The sequence below is a fragment of the Schistocerca gregaria genome, chromosome 5 (assembly GCF_023897955.1).
Source record: "Schistocerca gregaria isolate iqSchGreg1 chromosome 5, iqSchGreg1.2, whole genome shotgun sequence".
Lineage (NCBI taxonomy): Eukaryota > Metazoa > Arthropoda > Insecta > Orthoptera > Acrididae > Schistocerca > Schistocerca gregaria.
The window spans coordinates 659,217,872-659,243,515 of record NC_064924.1 but is presented as its reverse complement, the minus strand read 5'-3'; the positions used below and the strand labels follow the sequence as shown (position 1 = coordinate 659,243,515).

Sequence of the window (25,644 nt, the reverse complement as noted above, 5' to 3'; positions counted from 1 at the left end):
TGGGGCTGGAATTTATAGACGTACTTGTTGTCTGATGTATCCTTCTCCTGTAGAACACACTAACAGTACTCCTAGCAGCTCATATTATAGTTTATTTTAACAAGAAGTTCACTTTCTGCAGACTTCACCTTGGATTTGAATTATTCTTCCTTAGAATTGTGGGCTAGCAACAAACATCTGTATTTTGTTTGAAACTTCCTGGCAGATTAAACTGTGTGCAGGACCAAGACTTGAACTTGGGACCTTTGCCTTTCGCGGGCAAGGTTCGCAGGAAAGCTTCTGTGAAGTTTGGAACGTAGGAGATGAGGTACTGGCGGAAATGAAGTTGTGAGGATGGGTTGTGAGTTGTGCTTCGGTTAGAGCACTTGCCCGCGAAAGGCGAAGGTCCCGAGTTCGAGTCTCGGTCCGGCACACAGTTCTAATCTGCCAGGAAGTTTCATATCAGCGCACATTCTGCTGCAGACTGAAAATTTCATTCTGCATTTTGTTTACTTAAAGAATTACAACATAAGCACAACAGGTAATATTCTCAGAAAAGCCAAAAATAAAATAAAATCACAATTAGTAGTATTGACACAGTAAGGAAGGAAATCATATTTTTATTCTAAGTAACTAAGAATAAAAGAAAACATTCTACGAAATGCAACAATAGAGCCACAACATTACTCCACAATGTGATAATGTTATAGCTGACTGACAATTCTTACTGATATGAATATCATCCATGAAAAACATATCTCTGGTGCAATTAACCCTCAAGCAGGCACACATCACACTTTGTATACATTTAATGAACAGCTGTCTTCATGTTACCAAGGTAAGCATAAATGAACAAAATCACAGTTGAATTAAAAAATAATAAAATAAACTTCCATTATATCAGTCTGATACTGCATACAATTCTTACCCCATAGTAATGACACACTTGAAGCATTAAACAATGCAGTTGCATCCAATCACTTATTAGACTGCTAATTGTCTCATATACAACTGCCTTGTTGTAGGATTGTGCCACTAGTTCAGAATCTGAGACATTTTCTTTTATGGATTGTACATTTTCCCTCACCTAGCATGCAGCTGATTTTATATTACTGCTGTTCACTTGGACATATGACAACACAACTTAGCACTCAGCTGAGGCAATAATGAAATGGTACAAGACAATGTTATTTGTGGTTGGCACACAAAGGCGCACCTGTTCGATGGTTAATTTCACTGTTGTCCATTCTTCAGCATTATATAATGACAATATTGCACTTGGGAACTATGAGTACAGTGAGACAACTTCTCAACCAAAGTATCAAATAGAAATACTTATATGTAGACAGTGGCTCAAATAGTGGCAGGGTTTGTACTTTACTCCGTTATATTTTTGTTAAAAAGGTAAAGATATCTCTCAATCCTCTTTGCAAAATTTCTCCGTGGTTACAAATAAAATAAAATATTGAAATTTGACTAACAGTTTTACTCAGGTACACACAAGCTATATGATGCTTTGAGTTTCACATGTAGAAAAGGGTCCTGCTGTCTTTAAGTGAAAGAAACTATAACAAATTGCATTTATTTTTTGTAACACTTTATTTAAATCTAGATCCCAAAATAATTAAGTATCCTACTCAGATCACAATTTCAAAACATTACCCCTCTAAGAACTTTCTTGCACCGTCTGGAGGATAAGGAGGGACTGTACAGCCAATCTGCTTAATAATTTCCTGAGCAGCCCAACATCCCAAATGAATGCAGGTTTCCAGACTGCAGTTGTGGAAGATACCTGCAAGAACACCAGCCACAAAAGAATCTCCAGCACCTGTGGTGTCTTTCACTTGTGAGAGATCCATTTCTACAACTTTTACTTCTAAAACTGTACTTGTTTTCCCATAAACACAAACAACAGAATTTTTGCCCTGAGTAGCAATAATCAATTTCCCTTCCTTCAAGATCTGTGATACATCACAATGCTGCAGTTTACTCTCATCAAGAGAATTATAAAAATTTTCTCTAAGTTTCACAACAATATCTTTTAAGCTACTGTTTTTAATATTCAACTGCTTGGCAAGGGAATAAAACTCCGCACTATTTCCAAATATGATGTTAGCACCCTTAACAAGCTCAGTTACCTCATGTGTATGACTTTCACAAACATACGGAGCACTTAAATTGAAGATTAAAGGTATCTTGTTTACTTTGCATATCTCAATGAGTCTAACACACACCGGAAAACTGTGAGTCAAGAAGAAGCCTTCGATGTACAACACTTTTATACGCTCTAGTAATTTAGTTACATCCTTGCTATCCAGTAATGAACCGTCATATTTGGTTGCTGCCCCAATGTGAGCCACCAGTGATCTGTGCTCACCATTGATGAGGGCAATGCAAGTTCCAGTGGGATAACCAGGATTGTACGAATATCTGTAAATAAATAAATAAATATATTAAAAACAAAGATTCCAAGACTTACCAAGCGGGAAAGCGCCGGCAGACAGGCACATGAACAAAACACACAAACACACACACAGAATTACGAGCTTTCGCAACTGGCAGTTGCTTCGTCAGGAAAGAGGGAAGGAGAGGGAAAAATGAAAGGATGTGGGTTTTAAGGGAAATAGATAGATGTAAGAAAAATTTGGGTAAGCATTTTCAGAAACGAAGGCACTGACAAACACAAGCAACTGCCATCCTTAAATACAAGTACCAATGGCTATGTCAGTTAAAATATTTTGCACAAATCCAGTAATTCTACAAAATTATGAATGGCCTATAAAACAAGCTTTTGTTTAGTGACCATTAACATGTCTATGATCTATCAAAAAGTTACTTCCACAATGAAAAATGAAATTAAAAGTGTCATGGTTTTCGATCAAATAAATAGCTCAGGGCACACAACAACCATAACTTACAGTGAAGTAGTTGTCACACAAGGAGCTAATATTTTTTTTTTCTCATGGTGAATTAGTAGTTACACAAGGAGCTAATATATATATATATATATTACATCAGTGCAACAATATAACAAAGGAACCCAGAGACATAGTTAGTATTTCAAGCTTCATTTTGTCATCTTTCTTTTCGTGCCATCATAGGCTTCCTTAGACTTTTTGATAACTTCACAGATAAGAAATCACACAATAAGTGCTTCCCACATTGCTTTTTTCCCCCCACCTAAGCTTTAGTGTTTTTGTATCTGCTATGCAGTTCTGTCTGCTTTATAGTAAATCTCTGACATGGCTCTTGAGCCACGAATGGTCTTCAGTACTGAACATTCCACAGGACAAATGTATCTAGCAAATGGCAGACAATACTTCTGAAGTTATGGCACAGATGCCCAATATTTGAAATGCTTGCTGACGGTTGTTCAGGTAGTTTGTAACTATTTTCTTGTGACACTTGTTAAGTACAGATACCTCCCGATCACACATGCAGAAATAAGTCATCAACGATTGTGTAATTGTCCAGTAGTTGCCAATTCCTATCTCTATATTCACTCAGTCAAAATATTCAGACTGATTTCTAGTCATCACATTCAATATGTTTACTTCACAGATTGGTTATCTAAGCAATTGCTCAAGATAATTGCTTTAAAACAAATTTAGCTCTATATAAAAATAATCTTTTCTATATCTGTGGACCCTCGATTTATAGACGGAAAATGAAAATCTTCTACATCTACATATGTACTCCACAAGCCACCATAAGGTGCTTGTTGGAGTGTACATTGTACCACCACTAGTTATTTCCTTTCCTGTTCCATTTGCAAATACAGTGAGGGAAAACTGACTGCCTATATGTCTCCATATGTAACCAAATTTCTTGTGTCTTATCTTCATGGTCCTTATATGAAATGTATGTTGGTGGCACCAGAATTTTTCTGCACTCCACTTAAAATGCTGGTTCTCTAACTTTTTTCAAAAGTGTTCCTTGAAAACAATGCCATCTTGCCTATAGGGATTCCTGAAGCATCTCTACAATACTTGCACATTGTTCTAACCCAGCAGTAACAAATCTAACAGTCTACCTCTGAATTGCTTCAAGGTCTTTCCCTTACTCTGATCTGGTGTGGATCCCAAACACTTGAGCAATACTCAAAAATAGGTTGCACTAGTGTCCTATACGGACTCCTTTATAGATGAACCACCATGTGGAGGTGGACCAGTTTATAGTGACTTGACAATATTTGTTTGCAGCATTTCAATACTTGGAAAATAAACATAATATAAAACCCCAGAAAAGACAAAGTGAAAAATTAATTACAACTGCTAACACACAAAAATGTTAAAATAAAAATGGATCCTATCACCAACTATGCCAAAAGAGGGAACCTGAGAGCACTCCTTGAGCCTTAGCCCTTTTGGTCTATATCTAAATGTAATGTAAGCATTTTGTTAACATGTAAGTTTCTAGGTTTTCGTATAAATAGAGCTAGGTGCTTGACATACAATGCCATTATACTAAAATTACACTTCTTGACATTACTTAAATGAATATGTGGTAATCTGAGGGATAGGACTTGGAACGATGCTATCACGCTGTGGCCCTCTTAGCAGCAATTTTCTATCCTATTTCGACAACTAACAACAATTTTACGTGTTATCACAGAGACCAAGGACCACATAGAGGGCATCCACTGACATGGTTCCAAAGGCACCCAACAATTGTAACACCACCATTCTATGCCTGCACTGAACAGTGGTTTTGTTTATCGGAAGGCTCAGTTTGTGCACCCACATACTGGCCGTGAAGCATATGATGGACTCAAAAATTGCACAGCAATACACTCTCATACATCTTAACGGTCACTGGACGTCTATTGTAATGATTCTTGTCAGTTTCTTTAATAGTTTTTCTGTCTTGTCAGAAGTGATCTGTGTATGTAATTTGAAAGATAACTTTTCGTCAATCATGCCACCCAGATTCCTTGTGATCCTTTCCCTAGACATATTATTTACTCTTAATTTGATGGAAGGGTCCTTACTAAGGCTTCCCTTTAGTATTACACAAGAAAGATGGCACCAATAGGTCAGTGAAATAGTGCACCTCTCTCAAAAAAGCAAACATTTAGCAGTGCAGTGTGCAAGGAATGCAAAAAAGTGTTGTAAAAGGAATTCTGTGCGTAAACTGTCACTTCTGGCTACATGAAAACTGTGCAAAAGTAAACCTAAAATTTCTTGTGGTGCTGCCAGGATTGTTTACGGACCTATTTAAGTGAAGAAAAGGTTGATATCCAAAGTGAAGTGACTGCAAATGAAACTGTTATTCAATTGCTGCAGAAAGATATTGAATTCCTCAAGGATGACTGATTAACGTTACAAAATGAAAACAGTGAACTTATGCGCCAAAAAGACTGTGACAGCGGGGACTACATTGCCAGAAACGATGGAAATCTGTGGATATGAAGTGATACAAGCTGGGGTGTTTCAAAAAATGGTAATGATGCATCCTTGGAAGCAAAAAAACAACAATCAGAAGTGACTTCGTAGGCTTTCCCGGCGTAATAAGTCTTGAAAATCTCTTCGGGTTTGCTGCCGGATCCTAAAATCAACTTGACTCGATATTTCGGCGATCCAACTGGTCGCCATCTTCAGGAGAATGCTGCTTGCTGATGAGTCCCGCTGAGAACTAACGCCTGGCTGCAAAACGACGTCCTATATAGCCCACCGTGCAGTACACGGCGCGTGCGCCGCCCGTCACAGTTGCTGCCCTCCAAGACAGGGAAGGGTCGCCGCCTCTGGTAGAACTTTGCGGCAACGATATATTGCACTCATGGTCGCACCGAAGAACGTTCAATTTTGATGCGGGATAGTACCGGATTCCACGTCCTGCTAAGAGGGAACCCATTGTCTCTATTGATTAAATTATCCGCCAACCTAATTTCAATTGCCTCTTTATAAACACTATTCCAAAAACTGGAAATGTTGGTAACTACCACCGTTTCGTCATATTTCATGCCGTGTCCCTCATTTAAACAGTGTTCTGCTACTGCCGATTTTTCCGGCTGTTGTAGCCTCGTATGGTGTCGGTGTTCCACACACCTGTCATGAACTGTGCGAATCGAACGACCAATGTAAGTTTTCCCACACTGACACGGAATTTTGTATACACCGGCTTTCCTAAGCCCCAGATCATCTTTTACAGAGCCAAGTAGTGCCCTAATCTTAGAAGGCGGTCGGAACACACTTTTGATGTTAAAATTCTTTAAAATTCGTCCAATCTTAAACGATATACGTCCTGCATAGGGAAGAAAGGCCACCGATCCATGTTCCTCTTCATGCACCTCCAGAGATGGTCCAAACTCCATAGCCCGACGAATCTGCTTCTCGGAGTATCCATTATCCTTAAAAACAGGCATCAAATGCGCAAGTTCTTGGGTTAAGCTGTCCGCGTCGGAAATGGCATATGCTCTCTGTACCAAAGTCCTGAGGACTATCCCGCATCAAAATTGAACGTTCTTCGGTGCGACCATGAGTGCGATATATCATTGCCGCAAAGTTCTACCAGGGGCGGCGCCCCTTCCCTGTCTTGGAGGGCAGCAACTGTGACGGGCGGCGCACGCGCCCTGTACTGCACGGTGGGCTATATAGGACGTCGTTTTGCAGCCAGGCGTTAGTTCTCAGCGGGACTCATCAGCAAGCAGCATTCTCCTGAAGATGGCGACCAGTTGGATCGCCGAAATATCGAGTCAAGTTGATTTTAGGATCCGGCAGCAAACCCGAAGAGATTTTCAAGACTTATTACGCCGGGAAAGCCTACGAAGTCACATCAAGTACCTCTACGGGGAGGAGATGGTGAAACTTGTACGGAAGTTAGATAAACTTCGGAGGAAGAAAGGAAAGCTGTTGAGTACACTCGCCTTTTTGCTGAGATGCAATGACGAAGGTATCATTCCTAATTTCGCCAGATTTGTTCATTTTATTAGTAGTAAGAGAGCTAATAGGATTAAGGAACGTGCAAGCCTAGCACTTATAAGAGAACGCATTCGTTTTACCCGCAGACAGCTGGATATTGTTTCCAAAGATTTATTTTACTTACATTTGAACTTGTCGTCGCAGTTCTCAAGTGATGTTTGGCAGTGGGTTGATGATTCCACATGGGCGATTTCGGATTGGGCTCATAAGAGCGCCGTTACCAGACAATCTTCAAAATTTGAACGGCTTCTTTCTCGTTCTACAGCATCAGAAGGGGATAAACGTCGGCGCGCTGTGGTTAATCTTTCTAACAAGGCATTGGATGGGCCCACACTGGCGGTGTTGGAGAAAGGCTTAAATTTTTCGCCCACTCCCAAGAGTCTTCCTGTCACAGAGTTCATATGCTCTGTAGAACAAGCAGTACACAGCCTACCCGAGGACCAAGCAGAAAAAATAAGGCAAGAAGTGTCCCACACATTACGTCGGGCTCGGCCATCGCGGGATAACATCTCTTCCGCAGAGAGCAGCCATTCGTTCCCTTAGGAATGATGATGAAGTAGTAGTTTTACCAGCTGACAAGGGGAATGCCACGGTTGTAATGACGCGGGATGATTACGTCCTAAAAATGGATTTATTACTCAACGACCCGGCATACAGAAAACTATCTAGTGACCCCACAGAAAGGATTAAACGCAAGACACTTTCACTGTTGAAAAAGAGTTCGTTGTCCGACGATTTATGTAAGAAACTTCATCCTGGTGCTGCCGTTCCGCCTAGGTTGTATGGTCTGCCTAAGGTTCATAAAGAAGGGGTTCCTCTACGCCCAATTGTTAGTAATTTGGGTGCACCCACTTATAACCTGGCGAAGTATTTATCATCTGTTCTCCGTTCATATGTTGGCAAGTGTGAACACCATATTTCCAATTCGGTGGATTTTATTAGTCGATTGAAATTTTTGAAGTCGAGTCCTTCAGATCTATTAGTGAGTTTTGATGTGGTATCTCTGTTTACACAAGTTCCTCTAGAAGAGTCGCTTAATTTGATTAGTGAAAAACTGGATGAAGAGTTGGTGAAGCTTTGTCGTCATGTGCTGACATCCACATATTTTTTATTCAACGGCAACTTTTTTGAACAGAATGACGGAGTGGCTATGGGTAGTCCTTTATCACCTATAGTCGCCAATTTATTTATGGAGGACTTCGAGGATATGGCACTAAAGACTTCAGCTTTGCAACCAACGTGCTTCTGGAGATACGTGGATGATACGTTTTTCGTTTGGCCGCATGGACGTGACTCTCTTAATAGATTTTTGGACCATTTCAACTGTCTTCATCCCCGCATCAAATTTACCATGGAGGTCGAAAGTGATGGGATGCTTCCATTTTTAGACGTTATGGTTTATAAAAAAACCAGATGGTACTTTGGGACACAGTGTTCACCGAAAGCTGACGCACACAGATCGGTATCTGCATTCTACAAGTTGTCATCCACCCTCCCAATGCAGTGGCGTCCTCAGGACTTTGGTACAGAGAGCATATGCCATTTCCGACACGGACAGCTTAACCCAAGAACTTGCGCATTTGATGCCTGTTTTTAAGGATAATGGATACTCCGAGAAGCAGATTCGTCGGGCTATGGAGTTTGGACCATCTCTGGAGGTGCATGAAGAGGAACATGGATCGGTGGCCTTTCTTCCCTATGCAGGACGTATATCGTTTAAGATTGGACGAATTTTAAAGAATTTTAACATCAAAAGTGTGTTCCGACCGCCTTCTAAGATTAGGGCACTACTTGGCTCTGTAAAAGATGATCTGGGGCTTAGGAAAGCCGGTGTATACAAAATTCCGTGTCAGTGTGGGAAAACTTACATTGGTCGTTCGATTCGCACAGTTCATGACAGGTGTGTGGAACACCGACGCCATACGAGGCTACAACAGCCGGAAAAATCGGCAGTAGCAGAACACTGTTTAAATGAGGGACACGGCATGAAATATGACAAAACGGTGGTAGTTGCCAACATTTCCAGTTTTTGGAATAGTGTTTATAAAGAGGCAATTGAAATTAGGTTGGCGGATAATTTAATCAATAGAGACAATGGGTTCCCTCTTAGCAGGACGTGGAATCCGGTACTATCCCGCATCAAAATTGAACGTTCTTCGGTGCGACCATGAGTGCGATATATCGTTGCCGCAAAGTTCTACCAGGGGCGGCGACCCTTCCCTGTCTTGGAGGGCAGCAACTGTGACGGGCGGCGCACGCGCCGTGTACTGCACGGTGGGCTATATAGGACGTCGTTTTGCAGCCAGGCGTTAGTTCTCAGCGGGACTCATCAGCAAGCAGCATTCTCCTGAAGATGGCGACCAGTTGGATCGCCGAAATATCGAGTCAAGTTGATTTTAGGATCTGGCAGCAAACCCGAAGAGATTTTCAAGACAATCAGAAGTACTGACACCTAGAAATGAATATGCGGATCTTACTCATGAAGAAAACTGCTAGTCCCAAAAAATGATCGATGCAAACAAGGAAGAACGCCATGTTCCCTGAAAATTAATTTCTCAGAACTGACGACTCCATGTTGAAAAATGTCGTAGTGCCAACCTGTGAAGTTGAAGTCCGCCCAGGAATTAGGTCCCATCAGCTCAGTAACTATTTTAAAAGCGTTACAAATTCTAGAGGAAACAAAAAAAGAAGCAAACAAAAATTACAAAGCCGTTTTCATCCATGTTGGGACAAATTCCCTCTGAGGATACAGCAAAGAGGAAATTATTAACGAATCAAAAAATATAATCCTATTAGCCAGAATAATTTACCCCACTTCCAGGATAGTGACCAGCGGAATCATAAACAGGAGGTCGGTGTTGTTGTTATTGTGGTCTTCAGTCTTGAGACTGGTTTCATGCAGCTCCCCATGCTACTCTATCTTGTGCAAGCTTCTTCATCTCCCAATACGTACTGCAGCCTACATCCTTCTGAATCTGTTTAGTGTATTCATCTCTTGGTCTCCCTCTACGATTTTTACCCTCCACACTGCCCTCCAATACTAAATTGGTGATCCCTTGATGCCTCAGAACATGTCCTATCAACTGATCCCTTCTTCTTGTCAAGTTGTGCCACAAACTCCTCTTCTCCCCAATCCTATTCAATACTTCCTCATTAGTTACGTGATCTACCCATCTAATCTTCAGCATTCTTCTGTAGCACCACATTTCGAAGGCTTCTATTCTCTTCTTGTCCAAACTATTTATCGTCCATGTTTCACTTCCATACATGGCTACACTCCATACAAATACTTTCAGAAACGACTTCCTGACATTTAAATCTATACGCGATGTTAACAAAGTTCTCTTCTTCAGAAACGCTTTCCTTGCCATTGCCAGTCTACATTTTATATCCTCTCTACTTCGATCATCATCAGTTACTTTGCTCCCCAAATAGCAAAACACCTTGACTACTTTTAAGTGTATCATTTCCTAATCTAATTCCCTCAGCATCACCCGACTTAATTCGACTACATTCCATTATCCTCGTTTTGCTTTTATTGATGTTCATCTTATATCCTCCCTTCAAGACACTGTCCATTCCGTTCAGCTGCTCTTCCAAGTCCTTTGCTGTTTGTGACAGAATTACAATGTCATCAGCGAACCTCAAAGTTTTTATTTCTTTTCCATGGATTTTAATACCTACTCCGAATTTTTCTTTTGTTTCCTTTACTGCTTGCTCAATATACAGATTGAATAACATCGGAGAGTGGCTACAACCCTGTCTCACTCCCTTCCCAACCACTGCTTCCCTTTTATGTCCCTCGACTCTTATAACTGCCATCTGGTTTCTGTACAAATTGCAAGTAGCCTTTGGCTCCCAGTGAGTGACAGTTATATCCATTGAATCAATTCAAGAATAATTGAGTGTTGTGACGGATTAGCTCAAAAAAGTTTTTGGGCAAGGAATGTCTAGTTAAGGATGGACTGCACCTAAACAGACTAGGATCGATGACCTTCAGCAAAATGTTTGTGGATGTTTGTAAAATCATTTAAACTAACAGAAACTAATATTTACTGGAGGGTATGTAAGAGAAAAATGCCTGTTAGCTGAAAAGAAAACGGCTAAAGAGTGTCTATGAAAATGTATGCTTAATACCATTAAAATAAGCAAAAATTCTTATTTGATGCACTGGAATATAAATGGCTTAAATTCTAAATCTTCCAGCAGCCTAAGCTACAAACTCGATGAGATACGAATTATTCTCTCGGAATGTAAAAACATAAAAATTATTTGTTTAAATGAACACTGGCTTAGCTCTAATACAATAAGTATTTTAAATAAAATTGAAAATTTCAATGTTGTAAGCTGCTATTGCAGAGAGAAAAAGTCTCACAGAGGTTGCTGCATACTGCTTGACTCTTCTAGAAGCTATGAAGTGAAAACAGATTTTAATCGATTAAATGAAGACTGCATATTCGAAAGTTGTTGCGTAGAGCTTAAAGACCTTAATATGTTAGTAATTTCAATTTACAGAATTTCTGAAAGGACTTTAGTCACACCTTTCCTCTCTAAATTCCAGTGCTTGCTACATAAACTAAAGAAACAAAAGAAGAAAAAAATTGTAATAGCATCAGATTTTAATATAAACACTGCAAATGACAATAAAGAATCAACAAACTTTCTTGATTCAACTACAAAGTCTGGTTTTAAACTAAATTTTTGGAGTTCACCAGAGAAAATATTTACTCAGCAACATGTCCTGAAAACACTGTAACAAATTACTACTTTGATAATGTACATATATTCTGTCTCGACTTAGTGCTTTCTGATCACTCAGCCTTGTTTGTCTCACTGCCAAAAACTAATAAACATAATATAAGAAAAAGTTATATCAAAAGAAGTCTCAATAAAACAAACATTGAACTATTCTACAAGAAACCAAGTAAAGTTAAGTGGTGTTTTGGGGACAGTGAATCAACAAATGAAATCTTTAGTACAGTCTTAAACAGTTTCTTGAAATATTTAATGAAACTTTCCCACCAAGATCATATTGCAATAAAGCACCAAATAAGATAAGATGGATCACATCAGGAATAAAAATATCCAGTGAGAAGAAAAGGAAGCTACACAATCAGCTGAAGTACAACAAAGATCCCGATTTGTAAAATATGTTAGAAACTATAAAACTATTTTTAAAATAGTTGTGAAAGCTTCAAAACAAATGGCAAATAACAAATTCATTCTAGGGCAGGAAAATAAAACAAGGACAATATGGTCTGTAGTTAAGTCTGAATTAGGTGTCCGAAATCACAAACAAGACTTTTAAAAGTCAAACTTACAGAAAAATAAGTTGTAAATCCAGCTCAAATATCTGAGTCTTGGATGAGTACTTCATAAATGTAGTAAAATTTGATTGAGACATAGCAAATTATGATCAGAAAGTCCATAGTTTTGGGTTAAAAGGCAATACCAGTGAATGTCTTAAAACTTCAACACAGTCAGCAAAATTGTTGAAAATGTCATATTCTCCTTAAAAGACAAAAATTCTGCTGGCTGGGATAGGATATCCACCAAAATAATTACAAAAGCTTACAACATAATAGCTCATCCTCTCTCTCTCATAATAAACAAATCCTTTGAAGAAGGTTACTTCCTCGATTTCTTGAAACAGACGAAAGTAAAAGCATTGTTTAAAAAAGGTTCAAAAGATGATATGGGAAACTATGGCCCCATCTCTATACTCCGTGTCATACCAAAAATATTTGAAAAAAATTGCTGCTTTACAGATACAAAGCTTCATCACACAGAATATCATTTCATGCAGCCAGTTTGGCTTCCAACACAGTAGATGCGATAAATGAGTTTATTGAAAAAATTACTTCATCACTAGATAGGGAAGATAAGGTCACAGGAATAATCTGTGATCTTACAAAAGCATTCCACTCTGTAAACCATGCCCTGATGCTTTTAAAACTCAACAGGCATGGAATAAGGGACATTGCTTTGAAATGGTGTGAATCATATCTCTTGGAGAGGAAACAAAGGGTATTAATAACATCAAATTGAGCAGATTACTTCTCATTGTGAAAAACTGTGTGACAAGGTGTTCCTCTAGGCTCAATCCTTGGACCCATTTTATTCCTGTTCTATGTAAATGACTTGCTTCTCAATATAAATAATCATTTAACTTTGTCTGCAATTGATACTTCTGCCCTAATTGAAGATGAAAATTCTGACAGCATACCACAGAGTGTCATGTACACATTACGTAATCTGGAAACATGGTTCAGTCTAAATGGTTTATGGCTAAACATTTCAAAAATGCATATGATGAGCTATAATATCAAACAGTCAAAAATTGAATAAACCTGTATCACTCACAACAATCAAAAAATGCAAGAACTTGACTCAGTCAGGTTCCTGGGAAGAAACTTAGACAGAACTTAGAGTTGGAATTCTCATACAGAATATCTAGAAATAAATTAAACAGCTTTGCATTTGCAATGGAAATTTTAGCCTATGCCACTGTTATGGCCACAAGGAAAATAGCATATTGTAGCTACTTTGAATCTATTATTCAATATGGCATAATTTTTTGGGAAACGTTACCCGAATTTTGAAGTTGCAAAAAGGAATCATTCGTAAAACGTGCTCTGCACAGCCGAGGGCATCATGTTCAAATGGCTCTGAGCACTATGGGACTCAACTGCTGTGGTCATCAGTCCCCTAGAACTTAGAACTACTTAAACCTAACTAACCTAAGGACATCACACACTTCTATGTCCGAGGCAGGATTCGAACCTGCGACCGTAGCAGTCGCACAGTTCCGGACTGCGCGCCTAGAACTGCGAGACCACCGCGGCCGGCGGGCATCATGTCAACCATTATTTATGGAGCTACAAGTATCAACTGTCCCCTTTTTATACATCTTTGAGGTAGTTCTTTTCCTACGCAGCAGAGCTGATCTATTTAAAAAAATCATTCTGAACACTCATACGACACGAGATGTAAAGAAAACTTTATGCTCACCTCTCACCACTTAAAACTGCGTGGCCAGACTCCTCAGTATATAGCCATAAAAATTCACAACACAATAAAAGGGTGTGACATAATGAATATGAAAATAAATATTTTAAAAAGCAAATTATATCATTTTCTAACTGAATGATGCTACTACTCTGTGGAAGATTTCATGAAGTACGAAGTGATACTTTGAGCTGGAGTCCTAAAATGGAATGAAAATGTATGATGGTTATAGCAGATGTAAATACTGTAAGTTTGACAAATTTCAAGTATGTAAATTCTCCACAAAGTATTATTGTAAATTTTAAATTAGCAAATTGTAACCTTGACATTATGAGATGAATAAAATACATTTCACATTTCAACATTTTGAGTAGAGAAATTGTCAATGTGTGTTTCTTACACCAGCTGGCCATGTCACGCAATATGCTACTTGCTCTCATTCCTATTTGTGCTCTTGAATTAGCTGACATAATGACTAAAACACGTCGTTGGCATAGGCCACCATGCCATCAGCACACTCGTGGTTCTCAACTAAATTTAACAAGGCTCAATTGACAGGTCCCAAGAGGTGGGGCCACAGATTGATCACTGTGGGCATCCTTTTATCCCAAAGTTCTCTGAGATGTGCAAACATCTCAGGCCACCACAGATTACTGTATATGCCTGCGAAGTCAATCATAATTGCAACCATACATTTTTGTTCAGTTTGGTTGCCTGTGCTAAGGGCATGACTGATTGCATTGTCAACTGACTTGTGCTTGCAGAATCAATATTGACGGGGATTCAATCGAACAAATTCTCTATGAGACTGGAGTCTATCACACAGTAGTTGTTCTTGCACTTTGGCTAGACTATTCAAAAGCCAGATAGGACTATAGGATTTTGGGTCCTTTGGATCTTTGTCTGCACACTTCAATATTATTACTGCACTAACCATTTTCCATGCTATGGGAATTACGCGAGGCTGTAATGCCTCATTTAAGGTCTTAATTAGAATAGTTGTTATTAGTGGTGCAATCTGCTGAAGAACTTCAGCATGGATGCCCTCAACCTTCCCTTTCTTGAGTCTCGCAATTTCTGTAGCCACCTCCTCGTATGCACATGGACCAATCACCATTTCAGTTACATATTCTTGTTCCAGTTCAGTTTGCTTGTCAGTATGTATCTCTACATAAGTGTTACCATCATCATTGGGAAGGAGTTTCTACAGCAAAAAACCCCTCCAACCTTGTGACAGCATCTGTCATCTTGTCCCAGAGTAGCCAGAACCAGAGGGCCTTTTCTGTCAAGATTTTACAGGGGCTGCCCACATATTATCTTGTAACAGACATTGCACATAATTTTTTTAGTCTCCAGTATAGCAGTCCTATAGTGCATCAGTTGTGAGAAGCTCGTGGTGGTGAACTGTTACAGAAATGGGGCAGTTTGCATTAGAACAGCAAATTGATACTGTTGAGTGTTACATAAAAACAGGCTCCATCAAGGAATGTAAAGAAATGTTTCAAGCGAAGTATCCTGGTAGGTAGCTTCCCACGACTAGCACTATTCAAGATCTATACAAGAAATGGAGGGTTGTAGGATCTGTTCAGAATGTGCAGAGGAATAGGCGACCGACTGTGAGGACCCCTGAAACTACAGGCAGGGTTCGCATGGACATTACGAGAAGTTCCTGCAAATCGATAAGCAGGTTATCGCAGCAGGTTCATGTGTATTAAATAATATGAACCTGAAAGCCTATCTCGTAAGTGTGGTGCAAGAGTTGAAATTTGTGGATCAAGGGGGTGGAGGTGTTAGGAGCATCCATTATTGTATCTCGCGGTAAACATCAATTGCTAATGGTTACTTGGACTCATTTTTCCGGCTGTGTAAACTCCAAGAGCTGCAGATACTGGTTGCAGGACAACCAATGTAGTCTACACAAAGAACCTCTCCACTTAGAGAAGAGAGGCCTGTGGCCCCAAAGTCCCTGGACTTAACATTGTGCAATATTTAAGTGGTACACTTAAAAGTGATGTGTATGCTGTCAGTCCTCACACAACAGACGATCTTAAATGGAACATTAATAGAGAAATTAATGACATAATGCCTGCAGAATTACAGTGTGTTGCTGGTATCATCATCATATGAAGTCGGCGATGTCTGGATGACCTTGGTCAGCAGTTCCAGCAACTCTTGTAAGTAGGTAACTAAATGTGCTGTAACATTACTTACTATTATCTATTCATTTTTAGTTTCATTACATTACATTCATACTTGTTTCATATATCACAATTACAACATTTCGTAATGATGTGGAACATGTCAGTTAACGTAAGTTTTCTTTATACAATGTAATTAACTTTTTTTGCAGTTACTACTTCATACGTAAAAATTCATCTGTTGAATTTGGCAAATGACCAAAGATTTTTGTGGCAGCATAATACATCCCTTTCGGTTCCAAAGTCAGATTTAACCCAGAATAGTGGAGATCATCCTTTCTTCCAGAATTGCGCCTATGCACTTCGCTATTGTTTTTGAATTGGAATGGGTTATTAGTAACAAATTTCATAAGTGTACACATAAAAGACCGTTATAATTGGCAAGCTTTTGTTGACAGTGGCTCCTCCTTCAGGCAGAAGGGTCGAAGGGGAAGGAAGAAGGGTGAAGGAAAAGGACTGAAGAGGTCTAGGAAATCGGGTAGATTTTGGGAAAGACATCCCAAACCACGGGTCAGGGGAGACTTAGCGTGCGGGATGTGCCTTTCCTTCTCATCTAACACGGTAAGTCTACCCCGATTTAATAATATTTATTTGATGAGAGGTGAGATTTGAAAGTTCCCTATTACATCATCAAATTTCTAAATATTTGATATATCAACTTTGACAAAGAAATAAGATAGTCTAATACCAGCCTAACAGGAGAAGTTTTCATTTGATTAAATTTATCTTTTTTCATAGAAACATCATCTATCAATGTGCTGCTTTCCTGTACCACCCGAGCAGGAAAATCAGTAACTGATGTCAAATTGAAAGAACCAAGTAATACTTCAAGGTCAAGCTTTCTACTGGACTCTTTCAGAAAACCTACACTTAAATCCCCACAAACAATAATTTTCTTCTCTCTGTCTGACAGATAGCACATCAAAGAATCCGAGCTTTTCAATAATAGCTGAAAATCTCCCAATGGGGAGCTATACATGGCTACAATTACAAAAGTACCATTATTTACTTTATGCTCACATGCACATGCTTCTATATGTTGCCCTAACCAAGTTTTGGCAACTCCTCCTCTCTCCATTGTGTCTCTACTTACATATGCTGTGCGCCACACACCGTCAGGTGGTTGTGGAGTACCAAATGTAGGTGGACTTGAAAGTTTTGTTGACAGAGACATTATTGCATTTCGCACCTATCATATGGCCTTTCTAAACAGACAGTCTACATAACTATAGAGAACATCGAGTTTGCTACAACATCTGGAGACAAGAAGAATCGTATACCAGTCAAGTCTGTCGCTGCTCAACCCTTGCTGGATGGACCTTCTGTTTTCTGTGGTTGCCGACTTAATTTTAGTTTAGATATTAATGATTCATTTGGTCATGGTAACGGATGGTTCACTGTAGCCATTGTTCGTGGCGGTTCTGGAGTACCAAATGTAGGTGGACTTGAAAGTTTCGTTGACAGAGCTGTGCGCTAAGTCCACCGCTGGCGCGCTGCCAAGATTGCGTAAGATGCTACGCGGGTTGTGTTGGCCGCCTTTGTAGGCGTAACATGCTGTTGCATCCTTGAGCCCCCGGTTCTAGATGTACCCTTGTCCGGTTCTCAGCTACGCTACAGATCAGTTTGCAAATAAACAATTTATTTATGAAAATATACAGTACAGTCACCAACAAACTTTACATATTCACACACTCCTTTACCTTTTACCCAAATGAATATAGACTCATTTATAGATATTTTCCTCCTATTACGAGTATACAAAGACAAAGCAGAAGTCGACATATATGCAGATTTACCAAAGTCTTTATTAGCTAGTTCGTGCGCCACCATCAGGTAGCTTGCGGAGTATGGATGTAGATGTAGATGCTGAAAGCTTATATCCACCTACATTTACCTTTTCCATATCTGTGACTATATGGTGTTAAGACAGGCATAGTAGATTTATTCCACCCTGTTTCTAAATCTTCTAAACATACAAGAAGCTTATCTACTTTGCTTTTTAATCCCCTAATATTCTGATGCAATATACTAACATTATTCTTCACTGCACTTTTATGACAATCTAGTGGCATACTACATTATTTGTCACTGTATATTTATGAGAAGCTTGTGATATTTTAACATCTCTATTACCTGTCTGCCTGAGCTTCTCATTAAGCTTAATTTCATTCAATGTTGAATCATTCGACACTGATATTAGCCTAAAAAAGAGGTACTCCCACGAGTTTCAGTGCCCCTCTATTAAGGATTTTTCTATAATCTCAGCCAAACTACCCTTCCCTTTCCTACTGAGATGCAGGCCATGTCTTGTGAAGTCCCACCTAACAATACCCTTAACAGGAACCAAACCTATGCCTGACAAAGCAGCTGATCTAGCTCCATACTGACTCTCCTGACAGAGCTTTTCAATTGGGGCATTACTACAACATAAAAGCAGGAACCAAGCCAGCATTTGTATGGTTCGTTGCAAATGTTATTTTTAACAGGTCACACTCAATATTGTAGCCCTGTTCAATATCAATACTGTTTCCCACTCCACCCACTAGCACAACATGATCCTGCTTTGTAAAACTCTTGCACAATAATCCTACATCCTCTATAACTTGGCTAGGACATGCACTGGGCTGGAAAAAACTTGTGACCTGGTACCCGTCATCTACTTCATTGTTACTTGAACTCGAGTGTGAAGTGTGCTGGTTTTATATGGGACACCCTGCATGATAATTGCTAGAAATACAAGTGAGGAATAAATGAATTCCCACAGTTCAAACCAAACAGTGATGTAAAAAGACAAAAACTGTCCTTTTAGCCCTGGGACGTGCTGTGAATCCTGATGAAGATTGTGTGTTCAATAAAAGGTGGGTAAAAGTCTTGCAATTGTTGTCTTGTATGTAGATGGTTTTTAATTCTTTTGTAATAATGTTATGATAACAATAAGGAGTATCGAGGATTATCTATGTATTTTAAAGTTAACGTTTGACTGTATTTCCACAGAAATGCCAAAGGAGACTGGATTAAAGCTTTGGTATGTGCAGGATGATAAAGTTCAAGTGCCATATCAGGAACTTGTGGGATGTTTCCTGTATAACAGTACTAATACAAGACCTGAAATATCTTACGCAGTTCGTATTTTAAATTCAATATTTGTAAGTTTATTAGTGTGCATTGGATGGCAGCAAAGAAAGTCCTTCATTATCTCAACGGTATTATGAACTATCGCTCTGTGTTTAACATCTGGAATTTTAGAGATCTGTATATAATTGGTTTTGTTGATTCAAATTTTGTAGATGATTTAACTATTGTGTTGTAACAATATTGAAGCGGTTTTCTGTCAGAGAAAAATATAATTTCCTGGAGAGCAAGAAACTGAAGGATGTTACCACTTCAACTACTGATGCTGAATATGCAACTTTACATTCTGCAGACAAAGACACAGTGTCTTTGAGATGGTTGACAGGAAACTTGATAAATAGACGGCATCAAAATTCCTGAAATCATTTTTCACGGGAAGGAGAGTTCTATTAGACTGTCATAAAATCCTGTTCAGCATTCTGGATTTAAACGTGTTTGTGCTAAGGGAAATTTTATTAGGCAATGTGTAAAAATAAGTGAGATCATTGTTAAGTATTTGCAGTCAAAGGAATTGCCTGCCAATGTATTACCTAAATTACTTGTTATGCAGCAACACAGCCAACGGCCATTCCACAGTGGTAACACCGATTCCCGACAGATCACCCAAGTTAAGCGCAGTCGGGCTGGGTTAACACTTGGATGGGTGACCATCCGGTCTGCCAAGTGCTGTTGGCAAGCGGGATGCTCTCAGCCCTAGGGAGGCAAACTGAGGAGCTACTTGAGTGATAAGTAGTGGCTCCGGTCTCATAAACTGACATACAGCTCGGAGACCGGTGTACTGACCACATGCCAATCCATATCGGCATCCAGTGACGTCGGTAGGCTGAGGGTGACATAGCAGCCAGGCAGTACCATTGGGCCTTCATGGCCTGTTTGGACGGGGTTTATTTTAGTTTTTATGGGGCAACAAAAGTGTCTTACTGAAATGTTAAAACTGTTGCCAGATTAAATGATGATATTATGTTGGTAATCTGGCTCCGTTTTTCATCCTTGTCACTGCTGTCTTATGATGTGTGGACTATCTTTGCTTTGTAGTTCCTTCTTTCTGTGTATATGATGTAATGCAGTTTCTGAGAAAAAAAAAGGATTATAAACAATGTACCAGTTGTTTATATTTGCCATCATAAACACCAGTCTGCTAATATAGGTGGCCAGGCATCTGTAACAAATACAAGGGGAACTATACAAACAGATACTGCTATATGCATATATTTATTATTAAAATCATTCTGTTATACGATAAAATGTTTGAAATGATGGTAAGAAAATGGCCAGTTTTAGGCAAGTTTGGTCAAGAAATACAGAGAAACTATGGCTCAAGTTTAAAAGAACAGTTGACCATGCATTGGATAGACATGTATGCAGTCGGACAGTTCATAATGGGAGAGATCGTCCATGGTATTAAGTCACTGTTAAGAAACTTCTGACGAAACAGAGACAACTGCATAGTAGATACAAAACAAAACATAGGGCTATACATAGAGAGATGCTGAATGAAATGTGTTTGGCAGTCAGAGCAATGCAAGACACATTCACTAACAACTATAGCAGAATGCTGTAAAATCACCTTTCACAAAACCCAGAGGAATTGTGGTCTTATGCAAAGCATGTTAGTGGCACCAAAGCTAGCAACCATTCACTCATGGACGAGACTAGAACTAAAACTGAGAGTAGCAAACCAAAAGCAGATATGCTCAACTCTGTTTTTAAATGTTCTGTAAAAAAAAAAAAAAAAAAAAAAAAAAAAAAAAAAAAAAAAAAAAGGGTGTATTGCCCCAACTTAATTCTCATGCCATCAACAAGATGACTGAAATTAATATTAGTGTCAGTGACATTGAGGAACAGCTGAAATAGTTAAAACCGAACAAGGTCCCAGGGCCTGATGAAATCCCTATCAGATTCTATACCCAATTCCTAGCCGAGTTAGCCCCTTTGTTAACTACAATTTAACAAAAACTGTGCCCGTTAGTTGGAAGAAAACATAGTGGACACCTGCCTACAAGAAGGGTAGCAGAAGTGATCCACAAAACTACCATCCCATATATTTGATATCCATTTGCTGTAGAATCTTATAACATACTCTGAGCTCAATCATAATGAGGTATCTCAAACTGAATGACCTCCTCCATCTCAACCAGCACTGATTTAGAAAAAACAATTAGGCCCGATGTGAAACCATGTATCGTGGGAGTCAGGCAGATGCAGTATTTCTGATCTTTCGAAAAGCATCTGACTCACTGCCACACATACACTTATTACTAAATGTACAGTCATATGGGGTATCAGACAAAATATATGACATGATTGAGGATTTCTTGGTAGAAAGGACACACCATAGAATCATGGATGAAGATTCATCGACAGATGTATAAGTAAGTTTGGGTGTACCCCATTGAAGAGTGTTGGGTCCCTTGCTGTTCATGTTGTATATTAATGATCTTGCAGACAGTATTAATACTAACCCGAGAGACTTTGCTGATAATGCAGTTATCTACAATGAAACATGGTGTGAATGAAGCTGTACAAATGTTCAAAACTGTAAAATTCTGCAAACCACAAAACAACCACAAATAAGAATGATGTGAATATAATAGTTGTGAGTCACAGTTGGGATCTGTAAACTCATACAAATACTTGGATGTAACACTTAGTAGGGACACGAAGTGGAACGATGACACAGGATCAGTTTTGACTAAAGCAGGTAGCAGACTTAGTTTTAGTTATAATACTAGGGAAATGCAATCAGCCTGCAAAGGAGATTGCTTACAAATTGCTTGTATGATCCATCCTAGAATATCGCTCAAGTGTGTGGGTCCCATACCGAATAGGACTGTTAGGGGATACGGAGCATTCTCAGAGAAGGGCAGCACAGAAATGGTTTGTCTAACCCATGGGGGAGTGTCACTATCATGTCAAGTGAACTGAACTGGCAGACTCTTGAAGATAGACGAAGACTATCCCAATAAAGCCTGCTTAACAAAGTTTAAAGAACTAGCTTTAAATTATGACTCTAGGAATATACTATAACCCCTTACATATCACTTCCATAGCGATCATGAGGATACAGGGGCATTTAAAAATTATTTTTCTACACTACTTATATGAATGGAACGAAAAAATGCCCTAATAATCAGTCCAGTAGTATGTACCCTCTGCCACAAGCTTCACAGTGAGCACTGATGTAGATTTTTAAGAGGGTATGTAACATTATTTTCATACTGAACAATTTATACTCGTTGTAGTTACTTCCGGTGGTTCAGAACAAATCTTGTCACATGAACACTAATTTCACAGTACATGTGACTGCATATTATCTCCATTATTCGCCGTATGAAGCTGATTTGAGGACATCGTCGTGGTTTTCGAATACTCCTATGAAATATCTGTGACAGTATGAAACTACTAATAGGAAGGTGGAGTAAGTGATTACGTAATATAAACGTAAAAGAAATACGTCAGCCTCTCAGTTGAATAGCAACATTGGTATTTTTCCAAAAAATTTGCTCGCCAGTTTAAATACCTGGTACTGACGCCAGCATCTTTTACCAGGCGTTCAAGAAGCGCACCTCGGTCATCGGTCCCGATACCACCGAAGTAGACCGACTTAAATGGCTCTCTAACGAGCCACTGAAATACCCGTAATGAGTTTTGCGCTGCTCCACCCGCACTGTACTGCGGCGAATATCTGTAAAATTTGTAAATTTCAACACGCAAACATTTAATTAGAGAACATACTGTACAGCCTTAAAGGCTATCCAACTACACGACAGCATTGCAATGAAATGTTCGATGTGTCCACATATAATGAACAATACAAACATTAACTTTACTGTTCTGTTCACTTGCACTACACAAATATAAAGTCAGGCCAATATGAGCAGACATTATGAAATACTGGAGAAAAAAAACTTCTACCCAAATATATTTTTCGTACAGTAGTAAACGGTCGACATTGTTGTTATATTACAGTATGTTGTTAATGATTACAGCGATAACAGAATAAGAACAATACACAGAGTTTCCCTAACGAAAATTTATTATTTTAATATTGATGCACGGTATATTCCACCTAAAAGTCATTCTCAGCAACTATCAGTCCATGTCATTTTCTTTCATTCGCATTCATTGCAGTTTGGACACAAGTACGTGACGACGTTTTTCATACGTGTTTATTACATTTTCCACACATGTTAGTTTTATTGTCATTGCTTGAAGGACAGAACTTACAGCGAGCACGTTTAGTGGAGTTTCTTGTTGTTACTGATTACCCACACCTACCAATCCTTCAGGGTCTTGGATGCTTCTCACCATTCTCGAACAATTTTCTGTTCTTGGAAAATGCTTCCTTGCTGCAATGTGCTCTGCAACCAGTTACTTTCCAAGTTCCTTCAAAAATTTCTCCTTCTAGTCAATTTTCTTGTATTCCAGTAAGGGTCAATCGAAGTCAGTAAGGCATTCATTACAAGCAGCAACGTCAAGAATACTGTAGAACACTATCATGTGCCACCTATTGGTTTTTCGTTTGCATTTATATGTACCTGCTCGCTGATCGAGTGTCTCTACAGCCCTTTTAGTTGGGTTATAATCTAAAATCAATTCTGGCTTCTTATCAGCCCTGTCACTTATTCCCAACCAGGGTGGAGCGTGCTCATTAGCACAACATTCTTATTTTTCTTGGGAATGTAACTGACCACCGTAGTATCATTTGTGACGTACAATGAGGAACTATGAACCTCCTGGTTGGTCATATTTTGTGTAAGCTCTGGCTCCTAACATTGTCAGTTTCCTTTCCAGACGCAGCTTTCCCAAATTATATGATGTAAAAAGTTGTCACATTGTGACCTCGCAAGTCGGAGGCAACATCAGAAACTACTCTCATTCCCCTACTTTCTTCTGATGCCGCTCCACTCTCCTTTTCTGTACATGTGAAGATTTGCTGTCACTCAGAATGTATATCTGGATTCCATATTTTGCCGGTTTGCTTGGGATGTACTCCTTGAATGGACAGCGGCCTTTAAATTCTACTACCTGAGCGGCAACTATCACATTTTCCTCCGGATTATACAGTTTACGAAGGACTTACAACCTCTTCTCCCAGATACTGCGAGTTTATTAGTACGTCGTCTTTCCTCTCTCGTGGATTTCCTATCAAACCTCAAGGAGTGCGATATATTACAGAATGTTTCTATGGACATGGTTGCTCGAAATATGTTCCGCGGAGTATCCTTATCCCACAAACTTATTGTAGATTCCCCATGTGAGCGATATACACCCACAAGGAATGAGTCGTACGTATGCATGAAAAAGAGAACCATCAATGTTTGTCTATTGTTTACCGTAAACTCGTTACCCCTCAATATTTGACATCCCTTATATTTCATTCTGAAGTTCTGTAGAAAATAATACTTCAAATGAACTTAAATAACTTATTCTGCTGCTTGCATACTTTGAGTACTCCCGATGACGATCGAATGAGACGGGCGGCCGTGTTCTCCCAACCTTGCGTCAGTCAATGATATAATCAACATGATGTCACTATTCAGACTGATCACAAAACGATAGAGAACACAAACTAACCAGAAACAATGGTTAATTCCAACAGTTGACACGTCCACTGTTGTAAACGCAGTACTGATGTTGACTTCTTGAATGTTGATTACTACTATAAAATATGAGACAACCAGAAAGTATTTGACTTTAGAATAATCATATTAATGTCGGCTTACACTGACATATGACTTAAGATATTTTAAAACTTCCTTAACCACATACTGCCCTTGCATTTTCAGACAAAAGTCGCCAAGTTTCGTAGTTCTTTAGATATTTAAATAACACGAAACGAAATTTATAACCATTTTGGGTCATATAGACCCGAACAGCACAGCAGGGTTAATATTAGATCTAGAGAGTGATTACTCTTAGTCATTATTGATCATTCTGCCAAACGAGCTGAAAGTTATTGTCTCATAATAACAGTCTCACATTCACGAAAAAAAAAAAATTGTTTGGCTTACCTTACTCGAATATCATCTACTATGCCTAATTCTTCTTCGGTAATTTCCGCCTGTCCGTCAATCTGCAGACCGTATTTATTCAAAATTTCACTGTCATTAATAATTACACACAAATCCAACAACGGATTTCCAAACGCAGCAATAAATGGATCAGGTGATGTGCTTCCTTGCGCATACATTGTCTTACGTTCACTGATTATTGATGCACATACATGACAAAATTTTCGATGTTTTACCTAAACATTTTCCACTAGCAGACGACTCCATAATTTTATCCGAGATACTCCCAAACAATTGACAAACAGTTGACAAAAACTCATGAGTTTATCTGTAGGACTAGTGGTTGGGAGAATATTAAATGCTTTGGTAATGTCTACTTCGGGGACGTCCGCA

The 25,644-nt window shown here is 39.1% G+C and overlaps 1 protein-coding gene across 2 annotated transcripts; it reads right to left on the bottom strand.

Moving 5' to 3' along the window:
* Positions 1–583: 583 nt before the first annotated feature.
* On the bottom strand, positions 584–25,543 carry LOC126273188 (adenosine kinase-like). 2 transcript variants are annotated; one of them, XM_049976708.1, is made up of 3 exons: positions 25,252–25,543; positions 22,758–22,922; positions 584–2,409 (listed from the first exon to the last, which is right to left on the bottom strand). In XM_049976708.1, the coding sequence occupies exons 1-3, from the start codon at positions 25,428–25,430 to the stop codon at positions 1,638–1,640; spliced, it is 1,116 nt and encodes a 371-aa protein (XP_049832665.1). In that variant the 5' UTR covers positions 25,431–25,543; the 3' UTR covers positions 584–1,637. The 2 variants fall into 2 exon arrangements, with proteins under 2 accessions (XP_049832665.1, XP_049832666.1); XM_049976709.1 differs by lacking the exon at positions 22,758–22,922 and having other exon boundaries at positions 25,252–25,537.
* Between the last annotated feature and the right edge of the window lie 101 nt (positions 25,544–25,644).